The 22919-nt window shown below is 36.0% G+C and overlaps 1 protein-coding gene across 1 annotated transcript in view; it reads right to left on the reverse strand.

Annotated features, from left to right (window-relative positions):
* The window catches only part of ELOVL6 (ELOVL fatty acid elongase 6), a 78034-nt gene that overhangs the window by 7963 nt on the left and 47152 nt on the right, over nucleotides 1-22919 (reverse strand). Inside the window, exons 2-3 of the mRNA XM_034442281.3 lie at nucleotides 11078-11209; nucleotides 3429-3580 (exon numbers count right to left, since the gene is read on the reverse strand). Coding sequence (XP_034298172.1) covers nucleotides 3429-3580; nucleotides 11078-11209 — 284 coding nt within the window. The remainder of the gene's footprint in view (nucleotides 1-3428; nucleotides 3581-11077; nucleotides 11210-22919) is intronic.

Below are 22919 nucleotides of genomic sequence, written 5' to 3' on the forward strand. Positions count from 1 at the left end.
TTTGTATTTGTTTGTATAATGACATCATAATAAAAATCTCTGCCAGGCCCTAACTTTAGATTCAATTTTTATTTCTTAATAAGGAAAAATACACAAGAAATAATCTCCATAAATTATTAAATATCAGTTAAATACATCTTTATGATAATCTTATACTTCTAGAATAGATAATAATTATGCCTGTAATTAGCATAATCAAAAGAACATATAGCAATGAAGAAAATACTTATGTTCTAAATCAGAGGTGGGTTTCAGCAGGTTCTGACCAGTCCTGGAGAATCGGTAGCAGAAATTTTGAGTAGTTTGGAGAATCCATAGTAAAAATTCTGACTGGCCCTGGCCCCATCTATTCTCTGCCTCTCAAGTCCCAGCTTATAGGGAGGAAATGGGGATTTTGCAGTAACCTTCCCCTGGAGTGGGGTGGGAATGGAGATTTTTCAGTATCCTTTCCCTGCCATGCCCACCAAGCCACGCCCACAGAACCGGTAATAAAAATTTTTTAAAACCCACCACTGTTCTAAATTACAATATGCTTTCTGAGCATGTTAATGTGCTTCAAGCCTGATTAACCTTGTTTATTCTCTTCAGATCTTTAGAATGAAAAATATTTTTTTATAGAAAACAAATATCCAAAACAGTAAGAGAAAAATAATTGTAGTTACAAAACATTAGTGTATCTTAAGGCAGTATTTAATATGAATTGCAAGGAAACTTTAAATCTATGACACAGTTGGTTCAGCTCTCTCTTTGGATTAAGCATCTCAGATTTCCAGCTGAATTGTGAAGATGGTGCAAGGGGGAAAATATATTACCCCAGAAAGATTAAAAGTTGCTAAGATCTACACAAATCTGCTTTTCATATTGTGAGTTGTAACACAGACCTGATTTTAGTGTGAAGGATATTTTAAAGGCGGGGGTACTGAAAAATATAGTTCAGTGAATTGCAATGGTTTAGTCCTGAGTATGCAATACTGCTTCAGAGGGTATATGCTGGATTTTTAAATCATAGTTAACTGTATCCTAAACAGTACATACAATACCTCTCTTTTCTCCCAAAACTCAATTCTACAATCTAAATTCAATATAACTAAAAAAGAATGTCATATTTTTCAGGTTCCCAAAAATGCAAATATATACATGTTCAACAGATTCAAAAGTTCCAGAGAACTGGCTCAAGATCTATCGTAGCATTTTTAGAGAAAAACCAAAAAGTTTGTTTAACTCCTAGGTATGGCTTTCAATATTTCATTGTATTTTGATTTGTGGCAACAAGTAAAATAAAGCTATAAGCCAAGTAGCAAAATCAAGATTTGTTTCCAGGGTCTGAGTAGATGTGATTTTTTTTTCTTCTTCTTCTCCTAGTAGGTGACCTGCAACTCTTACTTATTTTGCTAACAATTTTTTAAAAAATTTCTATGCTTTCCTCTTTATTTCAATTGTTTCTTTTAACTTTTAAAATTATATATTTACTACTGCATATTTCTCTGAGTGTTACCTTTGAGACACAGAAGATATACTTATATGCAGGCAAGTGCTTCAAAACTCAAATAAAGAATGATAGCAAAAGACAAGTTAGATGCTGTATTTTCATCAGTAATATTCTAGTCTTAAACACTTTCAAGTGCAACTACCGCAGAAGTTCACTAGCAAATATAAAATTTGGAATTGGAACTATTCCAATGAGTCTAAATATAAACAAAGATTTTTGGGCAGATCAAAACAGAAATAATCAAATATTTCTATAAATGGTTGATAAAGAGAATTATGTAAGGGTTTGCTGTAAGAGTGATGAATCATTCTGTGCTTGCAGCTCTTTGATATGTATTTGAAAAAAGAACACTTATATCTAGTGAATGTGCTGTAAAGCAATTTTTTTAAATTTTACATATCTCTTTTCACTACTATTCTGTTGTAGAATATGCGAGGATAAATTTAAAAACAAAATATCATCATACAGTTTATGATAAATTAACATTTGACCTGTTGGATACCTTTGATATTTCTATATAGAAAAATATTCTCAAATATTAGTTCCAATTAATTTTATTCTATCCTGTTCTCAGTGGTTTCCAGAGTGCTGGAATTAAAACCATGTATCAGACAAATTTAAGGACAAAGAAACAAAAGTTGAAAGAAAGTAGCACTATCATGTCAGTTTTCATTTTAAGATGAATTAAAAGATACTATAAAGAATTCTCTTTGTCACACATGAAAATGTGCATTACATGCACTGATAAGTGAGCAATAATATTCATGTAGCAAAATGTACGAGTAACTTAACTACCATGTTGCCCCGAAAATAAGACCCTGTCTTATATATTTTTGGCGCTTGGCCTTATTTTTGGGGAGGTCTTATTATTTTGGAGCACGTGGAGCAAGATGAGGCTGTCTTACCTGATTTCCAGTTCTGTTTAAATATTTTCGGGGAGGGCTTATTTTGGCGCATGCACTCAAAAGCCCGATTGGGTTTATTATCAGGGGATGTCTTATTTTCAGGGAAACAGGGTCTAATAATTAAAAAACTGAAAATGCATTGCAGAAAAAGGGTGAAAACAATCTCATTCTTTATTCTTATGCTCTGTTAAACAGACAGGACTTTGTTATTTTACCAATGACAGGAACATGGAGCACTAAAGATTTCAGGATGGAGAATATTCTAAAGACATAGGGCCTGCTTCTGCCTCTGCCTTAGAGAAATGGGATACATCTTCTCTGAGACATGTGATAGCTGAAATTTCAAGGATATGTTGTACATCCATTTTTTTTTGGTGCTGCCACAATTTTGAATGTTCACTGAACTAATCGATGTAAACCAAGGACTACCTGTACTGTGCTTGCAATGAGCTTAGTTATAGGATTGGGGAAGTGTTTGGAATTTTTTTAAAAAAAGAGAAAAGATTTCTCAAAAGAGCCTAGAGTTTTCTAAACTATTCGTGTTGAATAATATCAAAGCATCTTAATGCATGTCACAGAATATTTTTTTTTGTTTCTTCTAGTCTATAAAATTTTAACCAATTAACGAACCTGGCTCTTTCCACAGCACTAAGACATTATGAATTTGTGGCTGCGTTAATCATTCTCTGGGCTAGTGCAGAATTTATTGTATGGAGGAAGTGCTACTTTCTAGCGCAAAGGTAGAGCTGGAGTGTAGAATAAAGAACAGAATTCAGAAATTTTATAATTCAAATCGAAACTGCATGGATTAAGAATTTCCTCAACTTTTTTGATATGCTATTCATTTTACAATTTGACTCGGGAGAGAAAGTGATTTTCAAACTTACAAATAAAAAATTCATCGGGATGCAGAGCAATATTTTAAAACCACTTAAAACACCAAGGTAAATTCTTTCGCAACTTTGCTTTTTTTTTCTTTCATTATGTCCCATAAAGTTTTTATTTTTATATTTCTTTTAAAAAAAGCCACTCACCTAATTCTGGTGCTTTACTTAGCACAAATGCATACGCCCAGAATTTGCTGACTGGTCCATTGTAAAAACTCTGGTCGCAAACAGATTGCTTCAGTCCTTTGGTCATCAATATATATACCATATAAGCACCCGTTCGAACAGCACCAAATATACTTTGTGACCATAAAGAGAAAAACAAACAATAGTCATTAACTGTAAGAAGCAATGGAGGCAAAATTTACAGACACGATTAGTGTGCAGAGTTGGTCATGTTTTTTCTTTTAAAAAATTTCACTATATGAAAGAATGAGGAACAAACAGAACACTTAAACATTACCTATATAAAAGTAACACTAACTGAATCACTAATTGAGGAAGAAAGCAAGAACAGAGGAAAATAACATGAACTGTTGTTTTTTTTCCCCCAGTGGTATTATACAAATATTAGTTCTATGAGAGAACCAATTCCGTCAATTTCTTTGTAGTTGGATATTTTGGATTCACAAACATAGTCTTTCCTGAGACAACGACTACTACTAACTACTACTACTACTACTATTACTACTACTACTACTACTACTATTACTATTACTACTACTAGCCTATATCCAGGCTAATTCAGATGATTTCTAGTTGGCAGCAAAGTGATACTGAAAACCTGTAGTGGCTGTCCTGATTTTTGCAAGTCCAGATATGTGAGTCTCCAAGGACAATGATGAATTAAGGAAAATCCCCAACCAAAACGTGGGGGAAGGGGGATCCAAAGTTGTTGAGGAAATTTATAAACTTAGACCTAAACATATGTACCCATAAATCATCAACAATAGTTTTTTAATCTGGTCAGGATTAGGTTTTAGTGTAGTGAAGTCAAGTGCAAAGAATCAAGACCATTTGTAAGGTTGCAGCATAGAAAATTTATTCAAGTCTAAGAATCTGGTCAAGTAAAGTTCAACACTAAATTGGAGCCAGATAAAGGCTCCGGAAGCAGTTGGACTTGGAGTGCTTGTGGATATGCAACAACTCTAAACTGATGATGCATTTAACTCTCTCGCCATAGCTCTGGCTACTCTTTTCCCACAAGTAAGGCCTCACCAATGTTATTATATTTACCTAAAAATCAACACCCTGATTAAAGAACCTCAGATAAAAGAGAGAATTCTTATCAATGGCAGACTAGTAATAATATTCCAAGCAATTTTACTTTATTAAGATGTGAAAGAGCAAAGGAAATGCAATACATATAACCATTTCTGTACAATTTCAATGCAATTTCTGTAAGGAATGCAGCATTATAAATGAAACTATGTCTCTTAATCTTATTATTGCAATGATAAAAAAAGAATCAATAACTTTACACTCTCGTCTTTTTCTTTTTTTATAAGAACTATCCATCATCCAAGGCTATTCCAATGATAATCTGAGCCCTGAAGCAAGATTGGAAAAACCCAGACAATTCGTTTCATCCAAGATTGCGGGGCATGGTGAGTAATTTGCAGATAATTTACAATTTGGTAATCATTAATTAAATTTTAAAACTTCATAGGGTATATGTGGTTCTGTGTGAATTCTTTGGAGATTACACTGTATACACATAAGCATATTTTAAATAAGTCAATCATTCAAATTTATTTTGCTCATGGACCTACAATAATGCAACAATTACACTAAAATAGAAATAAAAAGTCACATTGGCAGAATAAAATCAGGTAAAGATAAAATTATTAATGTAAAATTAGTATATAGGAATTAAAAGGGAAAAGAATCTAAGAAAGCTACAATTAATTTTACAATGAATAATCTAATAATCGACCCTGACCTGAGGTAATCTTTTTATCACAAGACCTATCACAAGACTCACAGATGACTCATCACAAGACCTGTCACAAGACCCTACACCCACACCTAAGCCTTATAAACAGAACACTGACATCCCCTAAACTCTGCTGAAGATGTTACCTAGCCTGGTAATAAAACATTCGGAAACCAACCCACAAGCTCAGAGAACAAACTTTTACCCTCAGCTTCTGGACTCTTAATTATTAAGTTACACATGGGGAAACATACATATCTGTAGATATATGTAGTTCTAGGCTGCATTAACAGAGAGATAATTCCTTCGAACTCTATGTTTTCATTTGAATTTAATGCAAATGTTTAAATGGATCACATCTCTTCCATGTGGTAAAAATATATTGTGAAGTTTCTGAAAGATGCCCTAATTAATTCATGAGCCATGAGCCAAACTTCAAAAGAAATACAGTCGTTTATTAGGAACGCCATTCCGGCAATATTCTGATGCAGTCAGAACTGACCTCACATAGATTTACGGTCCCCCATGACCCTGTCTCCCCCCTCCTCCCTGGCCATGTCATAAATCATATTCTCCAATCAACCACGTTGGCGGGCTGTGAAACCCACAGCCCCTCTACTGACTCCGCTAACCTAGGACACAATCTACAGAAAGGCATTTGTTGAATGTAGTTTCAGTTAGGGAAATCAAGCAGTTCCATCAGTTCACACCCCCCCCCTTCCTGCTTATGGCAACTTGAAAGCTTTGCAAGTTGACACGTATCTTTACATGATCATACCTTTTGTGGGACAAAAAATGTTTGAGAAAATGATATAAACATATATTAATAAATTTTCTATTCCATTAACAAAAGTTTAAAAGAGAAAATAAGTCTATCAACAATATTTTTTTAAATAAAACATTGCATTGTGGGTTTAAAGAGCCTTGGTAGTACAGGGGTTTAAGGCACCCTGTTATTAAGCTGGTTATTAAGACCAGCTGCCTGCAATTACTGCAGGGTTCGAATCTCGCCAAGGCTCAAGGTTGACTCAGCCTTCCATCCTTTCTAAGGTAGGTAAATTGAGGACCGTTGTGGGGGCAATAAGCTGACTTTGTATAAATATACAAAAAGATGAAGGCTATTGCTGAGCACATTGTAAGCCGCCCTGAGTCTTCGGAGAAGGGCGGCATATAAATCAAATTAAAAAAAAAAAAAAAGCATCAGCATATGTATTGTCCCTATATCCAACTTGCTCTCCAGATACTCAGTTGATATTTAGTTTACTAAATATCAGATGCTGTTTACTCAGATCTGTATAGAAGACAGATCTACCTTTGCACATAGAAATATAAATAGTCCTGGTGACACATAGCATTTTTTATTATCGTAGATCAGACTAATTCTAGCACCATGCTCTCAAATATAACTAAGCTTAGTTATACATGCCATGATAATCTTCACCTTATAATGTAGGAGATGTGAAATGTGAATTGTTTTATAATATAACTTGAAAATTTCACAACCTTGTTGGTTTCCAGTTTCTTACGAGGACAATTTAAAGTCCAGGCAGTTTACTTAAAATCTGAAGCAGCTGCTAACTGTTACCACATATCACATGGTGATTCATGTGACCACATGAATACAGGGTATTTTAGCAGTACTTATAAAGCTTTATAGACATGGAAGCTGAAAGGACCTCATTTATTATTTACCTGTCGATATAACTAAGGAAGAAACAAAAAGACCAGAGGATGTCCTCTCCAGCAGCCTACACCCAGATAAGCAGGGATTAACACCAAGCAAACAATCAGGCAGAACACAATGCCTGTAATCAAAGAACTACCAGGGAGAAAACTACACACCCACCAATATTTGCAGAACAAGCTACTGTATATAAACAGGGAGCAAATACCACTCTCACTAGTACTGATGATGTTACCCAGTCGGGTAACAAAATGTCTGCAAGTAAAGTACCAAGGTCAGAGAATACCAAGGACTCCACAATAAGTGAAGAATTTGCTGCATTCTAAATGCACCAATTATATGGTGCATTTAGGGTAAACCTGAAGCTCATATAATACTGGTTTCATATTTTACGAAGTGCTAAAAAGGACCCTGTTTGTTTTTCAAGCTGAGCTATGTCCTGGATTTGATGGAAATGCTATTTTTAAAAAAGCAAATTAATAAGTTCCTATTTAAGTACCTATATTCTCAATAATGACACCTATAATCTATGGAGTAAAATTCATTCAGGCTATTGCTACCTGTCCATGAGCTTCATAGACAGGTAGCAACAGCATGAATGCATTTTAGCTATAAAGTAAATATACTTATTTATACAGTATTTGTCTCCACTGACCTAAGTCTTAGTTTGGTTAAAAATGATAGGAAATCTAATAAATGTCACAATTAATAAACAAAAGGATAAAAAGACAGTAGTAAGAAAGTTGAAAACAACTAATAATAATCAACCATGTTCTAATAGTCACCTGGAAGACTAAGAAATAGCTCTTTTCTTTTCAAACTAAAGGTTCATAGTGAAAACAACCTCAAAAGAATCTCAAATGATTTGCTGCCAAAAAAAAAAAAAAACAGTTGGTTGAGAGCACCATGTGAGAGCAAACAACATCTCAATCAGGTCATTCATTTTTATCTATTCGGCCAAAAAATAAATTGTAACAAAAGATTGAAATAGCTACTACAATTACAAGGCAATGTTCCAAATAAAGAACTTATTCTTAGGATCAGCTGATGCCACCTCCAGAGAATGGGGCAAAGATACCTTCAGTAGGGATCAGACCAGTGTAACATCAGGGATTATGTTAGCATAATAGCAACTACATTAAAGTGCAGCTTCATTAGTATTTTGGCAGACTCACTAACTCTTGGATTAATCTGCTTTGTAGGAATAAAACTGGGCCGAGATACCATTGCATGCCACTGTAGACTCCAAGAGGAAGATATGAAAACAAACAGATAAATAAAAGAATGCAAACAACATTTTTAATTAGAGGGCAGCAAGAAATTACGTTCCAAATATCGCTACTGATGGCCAACCTTGATGATTTTTTTTTTAACTTGTCAGGATCCCAGTTTGGTCTACAGCAGGGGTGTCAAACTCACGGCCCGCAGGCTGGATGTGTCACATGCTGGCTACGCCCGGTTTAGCGAAGGGGGAAAAAGCTGTGATACCTCACGTGATAATGCGGTGATGACGTGAGTTTGACACCCCTGGTCTACAGGTAGTCCTCACTGATGGAACTCAGACCAACAGCTCTGTTGTTAAGCTAGGTAAAGGTAAAGGTTCCCCTCGCACGTATGTGCTAGTTGTTCCCAACGCTAGGGGGCAGTGCTCATCTCCGTTTCAAAGCCAAAGAGCCAGCGCTGTCCGAAGATGTCTCCGTGGTCATGCGGCCGGCATGACTAAATGCCATAGGCGCACGGAACCCTGTTACCTTCCCACCAGGGATGATGCCTATTTGTCTACTTGCATTTTATAATTTATAAATACTGTAAATATATTTATTTAGGGAAAATTAGACAAATTGCTAGTTACTACAGTTATTGTTTCAGTTTATTTCCCCAAACAAAGTCAGGTATAATTTCTTAGGAAAGTATTCAATACTGTAAATTAGTAAAATTTGATAGAAGTAGATTTAAAAATAAACAAATGCACTTCTCAGACAGAAGTGGATATTCTAAGTGTGGAAAAAAGTTCCTGCAATACTCTGACATGTTAATATTATTGCAGATTCAACAGATGACACAAAACCTTATATAACCCAAGAAAATAAATGTATATATTATTTGCAGCATGCTAAATAAATATATTAAAGCTACCATTGGGATAAAATTATGTTATTAAAAAACATATAGGACGGTAGCAAAATGAGGAAACTTCTCGTTGTAGATGTTTTCAGTTTAAATTCTCTACTTGGCAAATAATTTTCTTGTAATTAAAGGACTTACTTAATAAACTTTAACACAGTTCAAAATACATGCATCAATATGGTATAAAATTTAAATAATCTCCAATGATTTTTTTTCAGAAAATAGTCTGTTATACTGTGGTCATAATGGTAATGGTAGTAAATCTTAAGTCCCGAAAGTATCTTGAGATATTTATGAAGATTTGAACAGCAGTCTAAAAAGGAAGGAAGCCTATTTCTACAGGAAATTCTTCAAGATATAAAAAACCCCCCAGAGGTATCCAGATGTTGGAAATAATAGAGCAGAGGTGTCAAACTTGATTTCATTGAGGGCCACATTGTGTTTGACCTCAGGGGGCCAAGGTGGGCGTGGCCAGGTAGGTGTGGCCAGCTTAACGTCACTCCTGTTAGGAGCACCTGTGGTGGCCTGAGTGCTCTGCCAGAGAGAATGGGCTCCTGAGCTCCGTTTTCGGCTGCCATGGCCTCCTGCAACCCTCTGCCAGTGAAAATGGAGCATGCGGCCTTCCCGAGTTCTGTTTTCATTGGCAGAGGGTTGTAGGAAGCTGTGGCAGCTGAAAACAGAGCTCGGGAGCCTGTTTTTGCTGGCAGAAGCACCGCAGGCCGGTCCTTCGCTGTTTCCAGGGCGGCCCCTTGGGCCAAATCTAAGTACCTCCTGGGCCGAATATGGCCCCCAGGCCTTGAGTTTGACACCGCTGTAATAGAGTATCCACCATTGAAATCTGTCATCTATCTACCTATCCTAAATCAAAATATTTATGATGATGATGATTGTCTTCAAGTCAATCCTGAACAACATTTTTTAGAAGTGGGTTGCCTTGCCTTTTTCCTTAAGACTGGTGCACCAAAGTGACTCTCATACACGTTACAGCTGTTAGTAAACTTTTGGACATGTAACAGAAACCTAGGCTACATCCTACATTTCCATGAACATGACATAGCACGCTCGAGCGCATGAAAGCTTATGCCTTTTCATAAAATTTGTTAGGCTGGAAAAGTGCTACCAGACTCTTCTTATTTTCGACTACTAACAATCTCTCCTTCTACAGTGCATTCCTGTAGGATTAAGCAGTATTGCTTCCAATGTGAGTTAATTTGAGTAGACAAGTACATGATTGCAAGGTAGAATTGCAACAAAGCTGTGGTAAACAGATTAAATCCACAATTTAAAGATGGTGAAAATAATATTGTACTTACTTCCTCAGATGTTCCTTAATCCTGAGCCAATCCTCATATGCTTTAATGAAGCTTGAAAGGACATACATCTTTCAGGAGGACAGTTTATTTTTATTTATCTAAAAAATTTGTATAGCCACCCATTTTAAAGCTTAACTTTAGATGCACCCATTTTGAGCATAACTGTAGAGCAGGGCTGTCAAACTCCCGGCCCGTGGGACAGATACGTCACGTGCTGGCCACACCCATGCCCAGTTTAGCAAAGGGGGAAAAAGTCCCAATACGTCATGTGATGCTGCCGTGACGACGTGAGTTTGACACTCCTGTTGTAGAGCATAAAGGCATAAAGCAGTAAAATAAAACATCCATAAAACAAAGAAAAAAACCCCAGTGCCATACCCATTGCCCTGTGATGCCCCTAACATGCCAGCCACAGGCTCCCATTTCAATCCAGCCTAATACTTGGGGAAATAAGTGGCCAGATAACTGGAAAAGGGATGCCTCACAGGGTATGGACCACTACAGAAAAGGCAGTTTACACCATGCAATTGTGGTACATATATATTCTAAAACACATTGGCTGGGAATTCTCAGAGTTGAAATTTCTCTGTCTCCAAGCAGTTTCCTGCTTGGGGAAGGCAAAATGTAAAATGTAAGAATCCTGATGTTTTTTTAAAAAATTACTTTTAAAATATTTTCCTTATTTAAACCAGTTAATAATTTAAATATGAATAACTTCTTCCAAAAAGTAGCTTACCTGAAAACTGCGAGACTCAAAGACCACAAAACTAATGGTTTTCTTAGTTCAAATTTTGCTCTTTTGTTCATTAGATGCCGACCACCGAATATAAAGGCAGCATATAGAGCAGAAAACAGGAAAGATTTTTTCCTAAAAAAGAAAAATGAAATAAACCTCAATGACAAAATGCTATTTGATCAGCCATTAGTGTGCAAATCTTCCACCTATATTTGAAGGTATGTAACACAGAAAAGCATTCAGGTTATTGCTACTGATATATGAGTTTTCTTTCAGTCAAGCAAAACATAGAATATTGAACGCAAATTAAGCACTCTGTGTAATAAACTCAAAATATAATTATAAAGTGCAACCCAGTTAAAATTACTTTGTGATCTTGTTGTGTTCCCAGTAATAACCCAGTATTCTGACATAAGGCTGCTTAAAGACATAATGTACCATGTTTTCCCAAAAATAAGAATGTCTTATATTTTTTTGAACCCTGAAATAAGCGCTTGGCCGTATTGCCATGAGCTCAAAAGCCTGATTGGGCTTATTATCAGGGGATGTCTTATTTTGGGGGAAACAGGGTAATTCTTTGGATTGGATTGAACACATTGTGTAAATTCAGCCAATCATGATTAAACAATGGTTCAACATGCCATATGAGCTTGCAAGTGGTAACCGAAATATAGAAAAACAAATTAAAGCATACGACCATGTTACATCTGAACTAGACCAGAATTTTCAGTGAAAGTAGTTTTTGTATGTTTTAATTATATGGGATTTTCAATGAGCATTAATAGAAGGTAACAGGCCAGCCTATACCTATCTATATCTATATCACCTGTATCAGAGTTCTCCAATCTTTCCAGCTTTGCGGACCGGAGGGGAGGGATGATTCCACAGAAGCGGCAGGCAAGCTTGCGTGTGCAGTGGTCATGCCCACCTGCTATTTGCACAAATCGTGTGCATGTGCACATGCTCGCCTGCTTGCATAAGTGGGAATGCAAGTAGGAATGCATGAGCTTGCCTGCCACTTCCATGACCCGGTTCCGAACGGCTCAAGGACCAGTAGTGAGCCACGGCCTGGGAGTTGGGGACATCTGACCTATATGTATATCTGTCTCGGGAAATAGCTTACAAGCATTAATTGGGATTTTGAATACTACTCTAGGCATTTCGGCGCGTCCAGATCAGGGGTAAAATCCAGCAGGTTCTGACAGGTTCTGGAGAACTGGTAGCGGAAATTTTGAGTAGTTCAGAGAACCGGCAAATACCACTTCTGGCTGGTCCCAGAGTGGGGTAGGAATGGAGATTTTGCAATATCCTTCCCCCAGGAGTGGGGAGGGAATGGGGATTTTGCAGTATCCTTCCCCTGGAGTGGGGTGGGAATGGAGATTTTGCATTATCCTTCCCCTGCCATGCCCACCAAGCCACGCCCACTAAGCCACACCACGCCCACCAAGCCATACCCACAGAACCGGTAATAATAAAATTTGAATTTCACCACTGGTCCAAATGCTCCTAAAAATATTATAATGGTGACTTCAAATACTGGATTAGCCTGTAACATAGCAGCAGATACATAATAGAGTTTCACTAGCATAATAAAAATGTGTCTTGGACTGACCTTAAATTAGAATTGAAACATAAGCATAAGGCACCGCAGGTTCAGCAACAATTCAGAAATTTCCAGTGACATATTCCCAAACAATTCATTTAGTGCAGTTGGAAAACAGAAAGTTATCTAGCTGTCACCTTAAAGAACAGGTAAACAGTTTCATAGTTGAAAATGAAATCCTTCAACAGAGCATTGAATCCAGAAGCAGATGTCTTGCTGAACTGCCAAGCTGCATTTTAACCTAATGTCTTCCTTTCTCCATGGTTATTTTACACATCACTTATGAAGGACAAGTAAAAATAGTTTCCTTCACACTGAGCTTGGCTTCTGCTGCTGACTGCATGGACATGTCTCTGTAGGGTTTTTGGCAATAACACAGAACTAGTTTCTCATTATCATTTTCCTACTCTCTCCCCCATATAGGCTATAGTCCAGGAAATGCTAATGGTCTCCCATCGAAATACTAATCAAATCCAGCTGTGTTTATCTTTCTCAGGTCTACATTGGTAGAATAGCATTCTCCTCTACCATGCTTATGAAGGAGATAGACAGAGAAACAGACAAACACCTCAGAGGTTTTCTAATCCAACCCCCTACTCAAGCAAGAGACATTTTAAACAAATGGTTGTCCAATCTCTTCTTGATAACTTCCAACGATGGAACACCCACTTCTGAAGGCAAGCCATTTCACTGATTAATTGTTCTAATTGTCAGGAAATTTCTCCTCATTTCTAGGTTGGTTCTCTCCTTGATTACTTTCCATCCGTTGTTTCTTGTTTTGCCTTCAGGAGCTTTGGAGATTAGACAGACAGACAGACAGAAACAGAGACAGACACACACACACACACACACAGAGAGAGAGAGAGAGAGAGAGAGAGAGAGAGAGAGAGAGAGAGAGAGAGAGAGAGAGAGAGAGAGAGAGAGAGAGAGAAACTAACCAATGACTGACTGACTGACTGACTGAGTTGAATCTGATCACATTGCATCACAAAGCAGTTCAAATAAAAAAATATTATTTCTCAACTCAGATAAATTCAGTTTCATCTTGGCAACTTTGCACTTATTTTTACAATTCTATAATTTTAACTCCTTACTTTTTGCTAGCATTTTAATCACTGCTATTGATTAATAGTTAATTAATTATTAATAGTTAATTAACTATTGATTAGTTAAGTAGTTTTAACTAATTAGCACATTTTATTTTGAGTATGTCTCTTGCTTTTATAATGTAACTTCTGTAAGCTGCCTCAAGTCCAGTGATTTTAAGAGAGTCTTATAACGTTCATAAATATTCATAATGGTACAGCTTGGACCCAAATTCTTTGAAGTAGCTAAGTAGCTTTTTAAATAATTGTCCCAATTGTAAATTTATATTAAACATTTCAGAATTATGAAGATAATTTGTATGTATGTAGACATACATACAAGCACAGCTGAGCACCATGAGACTTAACGCCATTTAGAGAATGCCTGAATCTTGGATCTCATTACATTTTTTCATTCCTATAAGCAAACTACAGTTAGGCAAAAATGATGTCTAAATTCTCCATGACATTAACTCAAATTATCTTAAGTAGGTCAACAACTATATTTATACATGTCAGGTCATTTCACAACTTTTTAATTAGCTCCTTATTTCTGATTTTTAAAAGTCATAAATGCCAAATTATCTGCATATTCTCTTTATCTATGTAAGGAGTCAGTAAAGTGGACTCTTTCTTCACAAGTTAGCTCTATTGGAATTGAGCCTATAAATGGGCTGTAAAAGACTAAGGCATAAGCCTAACATGCCTGACAAAGTATCACACAAAACACTTGCTTTTTATTTTAGGATGGCGTAAAAGCTCAACACTCAGAATGGACTGGGAAAAGATTGAACAAGAATTGGTCTAAATGCATTGTCGTCTACTGAAAGCAAAGAGAAAATGTTGGGGTAGGTGGATGTATGGCAGCTGAATGCCTTTCACAGTTTTACTTATAGGAACAGTGCGATTTCTGGCATGGATGGATAGCTTATTACTGCATTTATCAACATCCTAAATTACTACGTTTCCCCTTTTTAAATGGAAATTTTAAATTTGATTTTAAAGTATTGGGGTTTTAAATTCAGCCAAATTATTTAATTCATTTTATTCTATTTTAAATTTTGTATTTATATTGTTTTATTTTATGGCTGTTCACCGCCCTGAGTCCTTCGGGAGTAGGGCGGTATAAAAATTCAATAAAACTAAACTAAACTAAACTAAACTAAACTAAACTAAACTAAACTAAACTAAACTAAACTAAACTAAACTAAACTAAACTAAACTACGTTTCAATGATCAAAAAAGTTGTACAATGAACATGTTAAAATGCCTGTCTTAATCTGAGAAGTTAGGGATAATTGTTGCACCAATTGCAGACTGGAAAATACCTATGAAAATCAAACTAACCCCAAATGTAACAGTGTTCAAGTACAATGGACAGAACTATATCAACCAATATTAAGAATTTTCAAGATTCCTATTCCAGTTCAATCCTTTAGTTCTCTGTCCTTCAAAGGGAGAAAATAAATATCATTTTGCAATGACTGCAGATGAAGGAAAACCCCTCATGTGGAAAATGTGTAATTCTAAACCAGAAGTTATTTTTAATGATAGATTTCTTTTAAAGCGTCAATGAAAATAACAGTCACTAACAAAGCAAGAGTAATAAACAAGTAAGTCCATACTGTTAAACATATTGCATTGACTTTTACATACTATTTTCACTCACAGCTTGATAAAATCTCCTATTTTTGTTGCCTTCTTAGTGGGTGTTGACTGGAACATTAAGTCTTAGAGTTTGCCAATTTGAAAACTAGAATAAATGGATGCTGGTATTCTATCTTTGCTTCCCAATTTTGGGTTCACACATTTTCTGTCACAGATCTGGCATAAAGTAAGGACACGGAAACACAATAATAATATGATTTAAAAAGTTGATGTTATTAAACAAGTTTTAGGTGAAAGAAATGAAAAGGAAACAAAAATACAGTCAAGTCTTGATTTTTTAAAAAAATATTGTCCTTTTTAGAGTCAATTCTTTGTTGCTAGTACCTTTGGATTCTCCAATGTAGCCTCATCCTATGTGCAAAAATTCAAAGGATCACTAGATGTGAAACAAAGGAAAAATAAGCCAACTCTTTGCTGTATCTGTTAGCTATATGAGAATCTGCATATTGGATAGTGTTAGTTTTCTCAATTTGATTTCAAGGGTTTGGTGCCTGTAGCAATACATAGAGGTAGTTCTTGCTTACTGACCATTCGTTCAATTACTGTTTGAAGTTTTAATGGCTTGAAAAATGGAGATTTATGAGTCCTTAACGTTGTGGCTGTTGCAACATTCCATGGTCACGTGAGTGCAATTTGGTCATTTGGCAATCAGTACTTATTTGGACAGAATCCTGTGGTTATATGATCAACATCCGAGATTGTCCCGCTTAAGCCACAGTAATACCCTTAATGACTATATTATCACAATTAGAATCAGGATTTTTTGCTTACTAGGTTACCAGTCATGCAAATTAATACTATAAATCCAGTTGCCCCTTTTGTTATATAGTATTAATTTGTCACCAAATTACCACATGCTGAAGATTAATATGTGGAGCTATTCCTTGAATTACAACAGAGGAAAAATTGTGCAAAGAGTTTTTCAACTTATTCTTAAGGTTGCATATTCTTAGCTCAGGACTCCTTGAACTTAATGGAGATTTCTTCTTAATAGATATTTGCAGATTGCATTAATCTGGCACTATTGTGGGTAGATATGAACCCTACGTGAACATCAAATCAGGATTTCTGTGCATAGTCATTATATTCTTAAACATAATCATACTGAAAATAATAGAATAAAATTTAACTGGAACAAGTACATTTCCTCACTCAGGTGTATTTGATTTCCTTAACTTGAGTTTCGAAATCAAGTAAGTCCTATGAAAAGAGATTTAGAAACCGGAGATGTTAAGCCTTGAGAAGAAAAGACTAAGTAGGATAGGGTAACCTAATACTTTTCACAATAGCTGAAAAAAATAGCATAAAGTCAGAATGTCAGATGTAAATGCCTTATTCTCCAATGTGTAAATAATGTATATATGGAACATCAGAGGTTAACTTATTCTTTGGACTTTAATGTATTCATAACTTACCACTCCCATTCCTAGCTCCACCCCTTGTATATATAAGGAGCCACCCTCACCATTCTCGTCGCTTCTACCTTGAATATTCAGTGAATATAGAATGCCTATCATAATTAAAAAGAAATATATTTAAAGCTCTAACTCCTATTATCTTTATTGAGTCTGATCCTGAAAATATTGCAACAAGCTGGTAGCAGAGGATGGTTAATTGACTCAATAAGTAATTAAAAATGTCCAAGAAAGATAGGCCCAACACCAGGGCCTACAGCAAAGAAATAGAAACTGATCAAGAGATGATCAACGAATCCACCAATGCGATTTCGAGAGAATCCGAAGAATACACCACTGAAGAAGAAGAACTAATGAGTGAAAATAATGACCAGAAAGAAATCGAAATAGAAAATAACGAACTCAGGTCAGAGATATTAAAGATACTAAAAAGCCAAAAGAATGATGAAAGTCTCATCGCGGACCTCCAGGAGATGCTGAAGAACAGCGGAGCAGCGAGAGAGAAAAACGTCATTAAAGAAAAACCCAAAGATCAAAAAATCGTAAGTGAGATGACTACTGAGAAAATAGTTGTTAAAAAGAAAAGATGTGATCCCGCGCGAAATTTTGAATGGCAGCCATCTTGGTTTCAACGAACTTCAAAAGAGAATGGAGCAGAGCCAATCAAAACGCTCAGTTCAAAATTTCTGGCGCGAAAAACACTATCAGACGAAGAAAGTGAGAAAGAAGTCTCAAACTCTTCAGATGATCCAAAATCAGAAAGTGAAGACGATTTAACAAAATCTCAAGTAAAATCAGCAATGAAAACGCTTTTTGCTGCTTTTGGGCCAAGACTGAAAATTACCAAGACATCTACGAAGAAGCAAGAAATCAAACCGGCGACTCAAGACCTGCACGCTCCCATCCTGACTTCGAAAGCGACGACGCCCGAGCCCAGAGAGCCATGCCGATTTCGCCCTACACCACAGACAAAATCGAATACCAACGCACACAAAAAGAAGAAAAGAACCGTCACCACCACCAGAACCCCAAAAACCGAGCCAGAGACCGACTCATCTGAGGAGGAGCGGATCGAGAGAGCTGAAAGGGAGAGAACCTTCCACGACGCCACCAAAGAAGAAATGAGCAACGCGCATGTGCGAAACTACGTAGACGACCCAGAAGGACTTGAACTGGCCAGAGAACCGCGCAGACTCATTGCAAGCATCCCAATGCCGTTCTGTAATTTCCTGCACTTGAGAGATCACGGACTGCCCCAGGTTGTAAGTAATGGACAGAATAATGTAGGTAACTTACCCAGTGACTTCCCAAAACTTAGAATTGATGGCATTAATTTACAAGAGTGGTATCAACAGCTTCAGGTTATTTTCATGAAAGAAAATTTACTATTCTTTATAACTAGCCCTCCAAGAAGACCTTGGACTTTAAAAATAGATTGTTTACATCATAGAGCATTTTTCATAATAATATCTAGCGTGTCTCCTGCAATGTATCATAGCATCAAACCAAACCTAACTGTATCAGAAATAATTCAATGCATGTTTAATCTATTTCACAGCGATAGCGTAGCTACAACCACAAGAATGTCTAAGGATTTCTTTTCCTCTAGAGTAAAACCAGGGGTTTCTATAAGTGAGCATTTGATAAATCTAAACAAAATAAGAGCTGAGCTACAATTGAGGGGGGAAGTGATTTCAGATCAAACAATGAAAAGTGTTATTATCAATTCACTTGATCCATCATGGGATAGCTTTATGTCACACTTAGATACCATTAATTTGGGATATTTATCCATAGAAAGTCTATCTAACAAATTGATAGCAGAAGACAATTCAAGAAAAAATCGATCCAGTAACCAAACAGACCACAAACCTTTTAGGAAAGTAGTCTTTCAAGATAAACATAATGAGGCCTTTAGATGCTACAATTGTGGATCCAGGGAACATAGTAGAAGAGACTGCCCCAAAGTCTCAAGAGAGAGACATAGACCAGAATATAGGAGCAAATATAATTACAGACAATCTTCCACAGATAGACACAAATATAGAAGCCCACCAAATTACAAAGAAGGTAGAGGGGGTAGAGAAAATTCAAAAGAGAGGAAATCTGGGTCACTGAATGGGCTAAATAAACAAGACAGCACCAGAACACAGCAGGATGAGAATAACAATTGGCTTATTGATTCTGGTGCAACAAATCACACCACCAACAACAAAAGTATATTATCTTCATTTATAGAAGATAAGTTTGTGATAAAGGTAGCTAATCAAGAAAAGGTTCAAGTACTAGGCAAAGGAAATGTGACCTTGCCTGGTCTAGGGAAAATAGAGGGGGTATTATTAATCCCAGAAATACCTCACAACATACTAAGTGCCATAAAATTAAGCAGAGAATCTGATATCAATATAGTTTTCTCAAAGGGGAAAGCAACTATAGAAAAGAACAAAACAAATGTAGGTACTGTAATGATAAAAGGAGGTCTACCCTATCTGATAACTAAAGAAAGATGTTTACATAACATTGATTCAAATATGGAAGATTGTATTGAAGCAGATGATGAAAATGTCAGTAACAATGACAATGATGAGTGTAGAATAACTCATGATCACAAAAATACATACAAGGAAAAGAAACCAAAAATAGGTAAACCAATTCATGATGAGTGTGCTCACATCTTACACAGGAAGTTAGGACATGCAAGCTTTCCTGTAGTACAAAAAATGACTGAACACGCAGAAGGTGTCAAAATAAAAAATTGTGAAAATTATTTGGAATGCTCAGTATGTAAGTCCACCAAACTAAAAACCAGTCCCAGACCAAAAAAATCTAACAGATCAACTAACAATATTTTTGATTTGGTACATATGGACTTAGTTGGTCCATTAAGTCCCTCAATTACCTATAGAAAACGTTACTTCCTAACAATAGTGGATGACTACAGCCGATATGGTTTTGTTTACACATTAAAGCACAAGGATGAAACATTTCAGAAATTTAAGGAATTCTACAAACGTATAGAAACACAACATAATATCAGAATAAAGCAAATTATGACAGATAGGGGATGTGAGTTCATGTCTAAAGAATTCTCCCAATGGTTAAAGGATAGAGGAATGTTACATTTCACGTCCAATCCTTTTTCTGCATTTCAAAATGGAGTTGCAGAGAGGAAAAATTCCACACTACAAACCATGATTAGGTGCACATTAGAGGATGCTGGTTTAGGCAAACAATTTTGGTCAGAGGCATTACATTATTCGAATTACACTCAAAATAGAACCTGGTCCAGTATTGTGAATAAGACACCATATGAGGTGATGTACAATAGAAAACCCAAATTATCACACATGCACATATTTGGAGTCACTGCAGACGTACACATACCTAAACAATTGAGGAGAAAGGGAGAAAACGTATCCAGGAGATTAAGATTCATGGGATACGAAACTGGAACCAAAGGGTACAGATTTATTGATAGTAATAACAAATTTATAGTATCCAGAACAGCTGTGTTCCATGAACAGGCCAATTGGTCAAAATTGCACCTTAATGAAATATTTCCTAATAAATGTAAAGATACGATATCTTGCGAGGAAGGAACAACAGAAAATCAAAATATTAACAAAAGTAAGAACAAAACCAAAACTTGGACTAATAGTCAGCATAAAATAAAGACAGACACATTAACAAAAAAGGAAGCTAGATATTTGCATGATAACCATAGCAAGCCTGAAAGAACTATTAGAAACAATAGAAACCAAATACCAAATAAATACAAAGATTACATAATGCATATGAATGGAGAACAAATAACACCTAATACATATGAAGAAGTATTGAAACTTCCACATGAAGAAAGAGAAAAATGGGAACTAGCTATGGAAAAAGAGATGGAAAGTTTACAAGGATTAAATGTATTCACACCTGCGATCGCACCTAAGGATAAAACAATTATAGGTACCAGGTGGATTTATAAAATTAAGAACTTAGAAGGAGACAATACCTTATACAAGGCTAGACTAGTTGCACAAGGCTATGCACAAAAATATCCAGAAGACTATACTGATACATATTCACCCACAGTGAGAACAGAGAGTGTCAAAACAGCCCTTGTAGTAGCATCTGCACTCAATCTGGACGTATTCCAATATGACATACAGACCGCATACTTACATGCAAAATTAGATAAGGAAATATATGTAAGAGCACCACACAGTCAATACACTAATAAGAACGAAATTTGGTTATTAAATAAGAGTCTGTACGGATTAAAGCAATCCGGCAAAAGATGGTACGATTGCTTGGTAAAAGTACTTAAGACCATGGATTTCAACGCCACCACTGCTGATAACTGTTTCTTTGTAAAAAAGAGTAATGATCATATTGAATTTGTATTAATTTACGTGGACGATATTTTATACATTGGAAAGCATAAAGAGAGCAGGGAAATCTTTGTAAATAAGTTAAATGAACACTTCTCACTGAAATCTCTGGGTAAAGTGAATAAATACCTTGGTGTGCAAATTAACAAAACTAAAAGGGGATTCAAACTTACACAGAAAGATAAAATCATCGAACTCCTAAACAAATGTAACTTAAATAATGCTAAAACCTGTGACACCCCTATGCAAACTGATTTTCTTAGAAACACTGATGAATCTTCCCCTGAGTTTAAAGACAACACATTTTACAGATCAGTTATAGGTTCACTCCTTTATATATCTAATTGGACTAGGCCAGATATTGCATTACCTCTCAATCTATTGTCAAGATATGTTAGTAAACCAACCTTGTATCATTGGGAAGCTGTCAAAAGAATTCTAAGATATCTGAAGGGTACATTAGATTTTTGTTTAATGTTGGAACCCAATAATGACAGAGAACCAAAAATTACTTGTTATGCTGATGCAGATTGGGCTGGTGATACATCATGCAGAAAGAGTACTTCTGGTTATGTTTTTCTATTGAATGATTGTCCAGTTTACTGGTATACTGGTAAACAAGAACTAGTAGCCACTTCTACTACAGAAGCGGAATATGTTTGTTTGTCCAAGGCTGCAAATAACCTTGTATGGTTCAATGATCTGATCACTGATGTTTGGAAGAAACCCACCTTACCATTTATTATGCATGAAGACAATAAAGCGGCCATTGAAATATCCAGATCCGATGCAATTGGACAAAGGTCCAGGCATATTGATATAAAGTTTAAGCATGTGAGACAACTGTCTCAAGACGGATTCATTAAAGCAATACATTGCGATACTTCTGAACAATTAGCTGACATATTAACAAAACCCTTACCTTCTAAACAACACAAATATTTAACTTCTAAATTATATGTATTATATTGTCCTGAATCAGAATGTAATTGGTGTTGTGTAACGAACCGGCATTTAGAGGGGGATTTGTCAGATGTAAATGCCTTATTCTCCAATGTGTAAATAATGTATATATGGAACATCAGAGGTTAACTTATTCTTTGGACTTTAATGTATTCATAACTTACCACTCCCATTCCTAGCTCCACCCCTTGTATATATAAGGAGCCACCCTCACCATTCTCGTCGCTTCTACCTTGAATATTCAGTGAATATAGAATGCCTATCATAATTAAAAAGAAATATATTTAAAGCTCTAACTCCTATTATCTTTATTGAGTCTGATCCTGAAAATATTGCAACACAGAAAATCAAAACTCAGAATACAAGACGTATTTTAAACTACAGGAAGAGAGATTTCAGTTGAAAATATTTCCTAACCATATGAGCAGTTTGAGCATAAAACAAGTAAGGGGGTTATGCGCTCCTTCCCACTGGAGATACTTTAATTTGGATCTCTGAACTGAGCAGAAATGAACTTCAACACCTAAGTGGCCTTTTCCAGCTCTGTGATTCTATTATTTAGGGAATTAAATCAAAGACACTGACTTGGATCTTTTCTCAAATTAAATGGATTCAACGGTTATATCTTCTGCTCTGCTATCCCTGCTTCCACGGAGGAAGCACTATTAAATATGCCCAAGATTGCATTATCAATGCTCCTTGGGTGCATATGCTCCTGTGGTTCCA

The sequence above is a fragment of the Pantherophis guttatus genome, chromosome 8 (genome assembly GCF_059756535.1).
Source record: "Pantherophis guttatus breed Tessera chromosome 8, ASM5975653v1, whole genome shotgun sequence".
NCBI classification, from domain to species: domain Eukaryota; kingdom Metazoa; phylum Chordata; class Lepidosauria; order Squamata; family Colubridae; genus Pantherophis; species Pantherophis guttatus.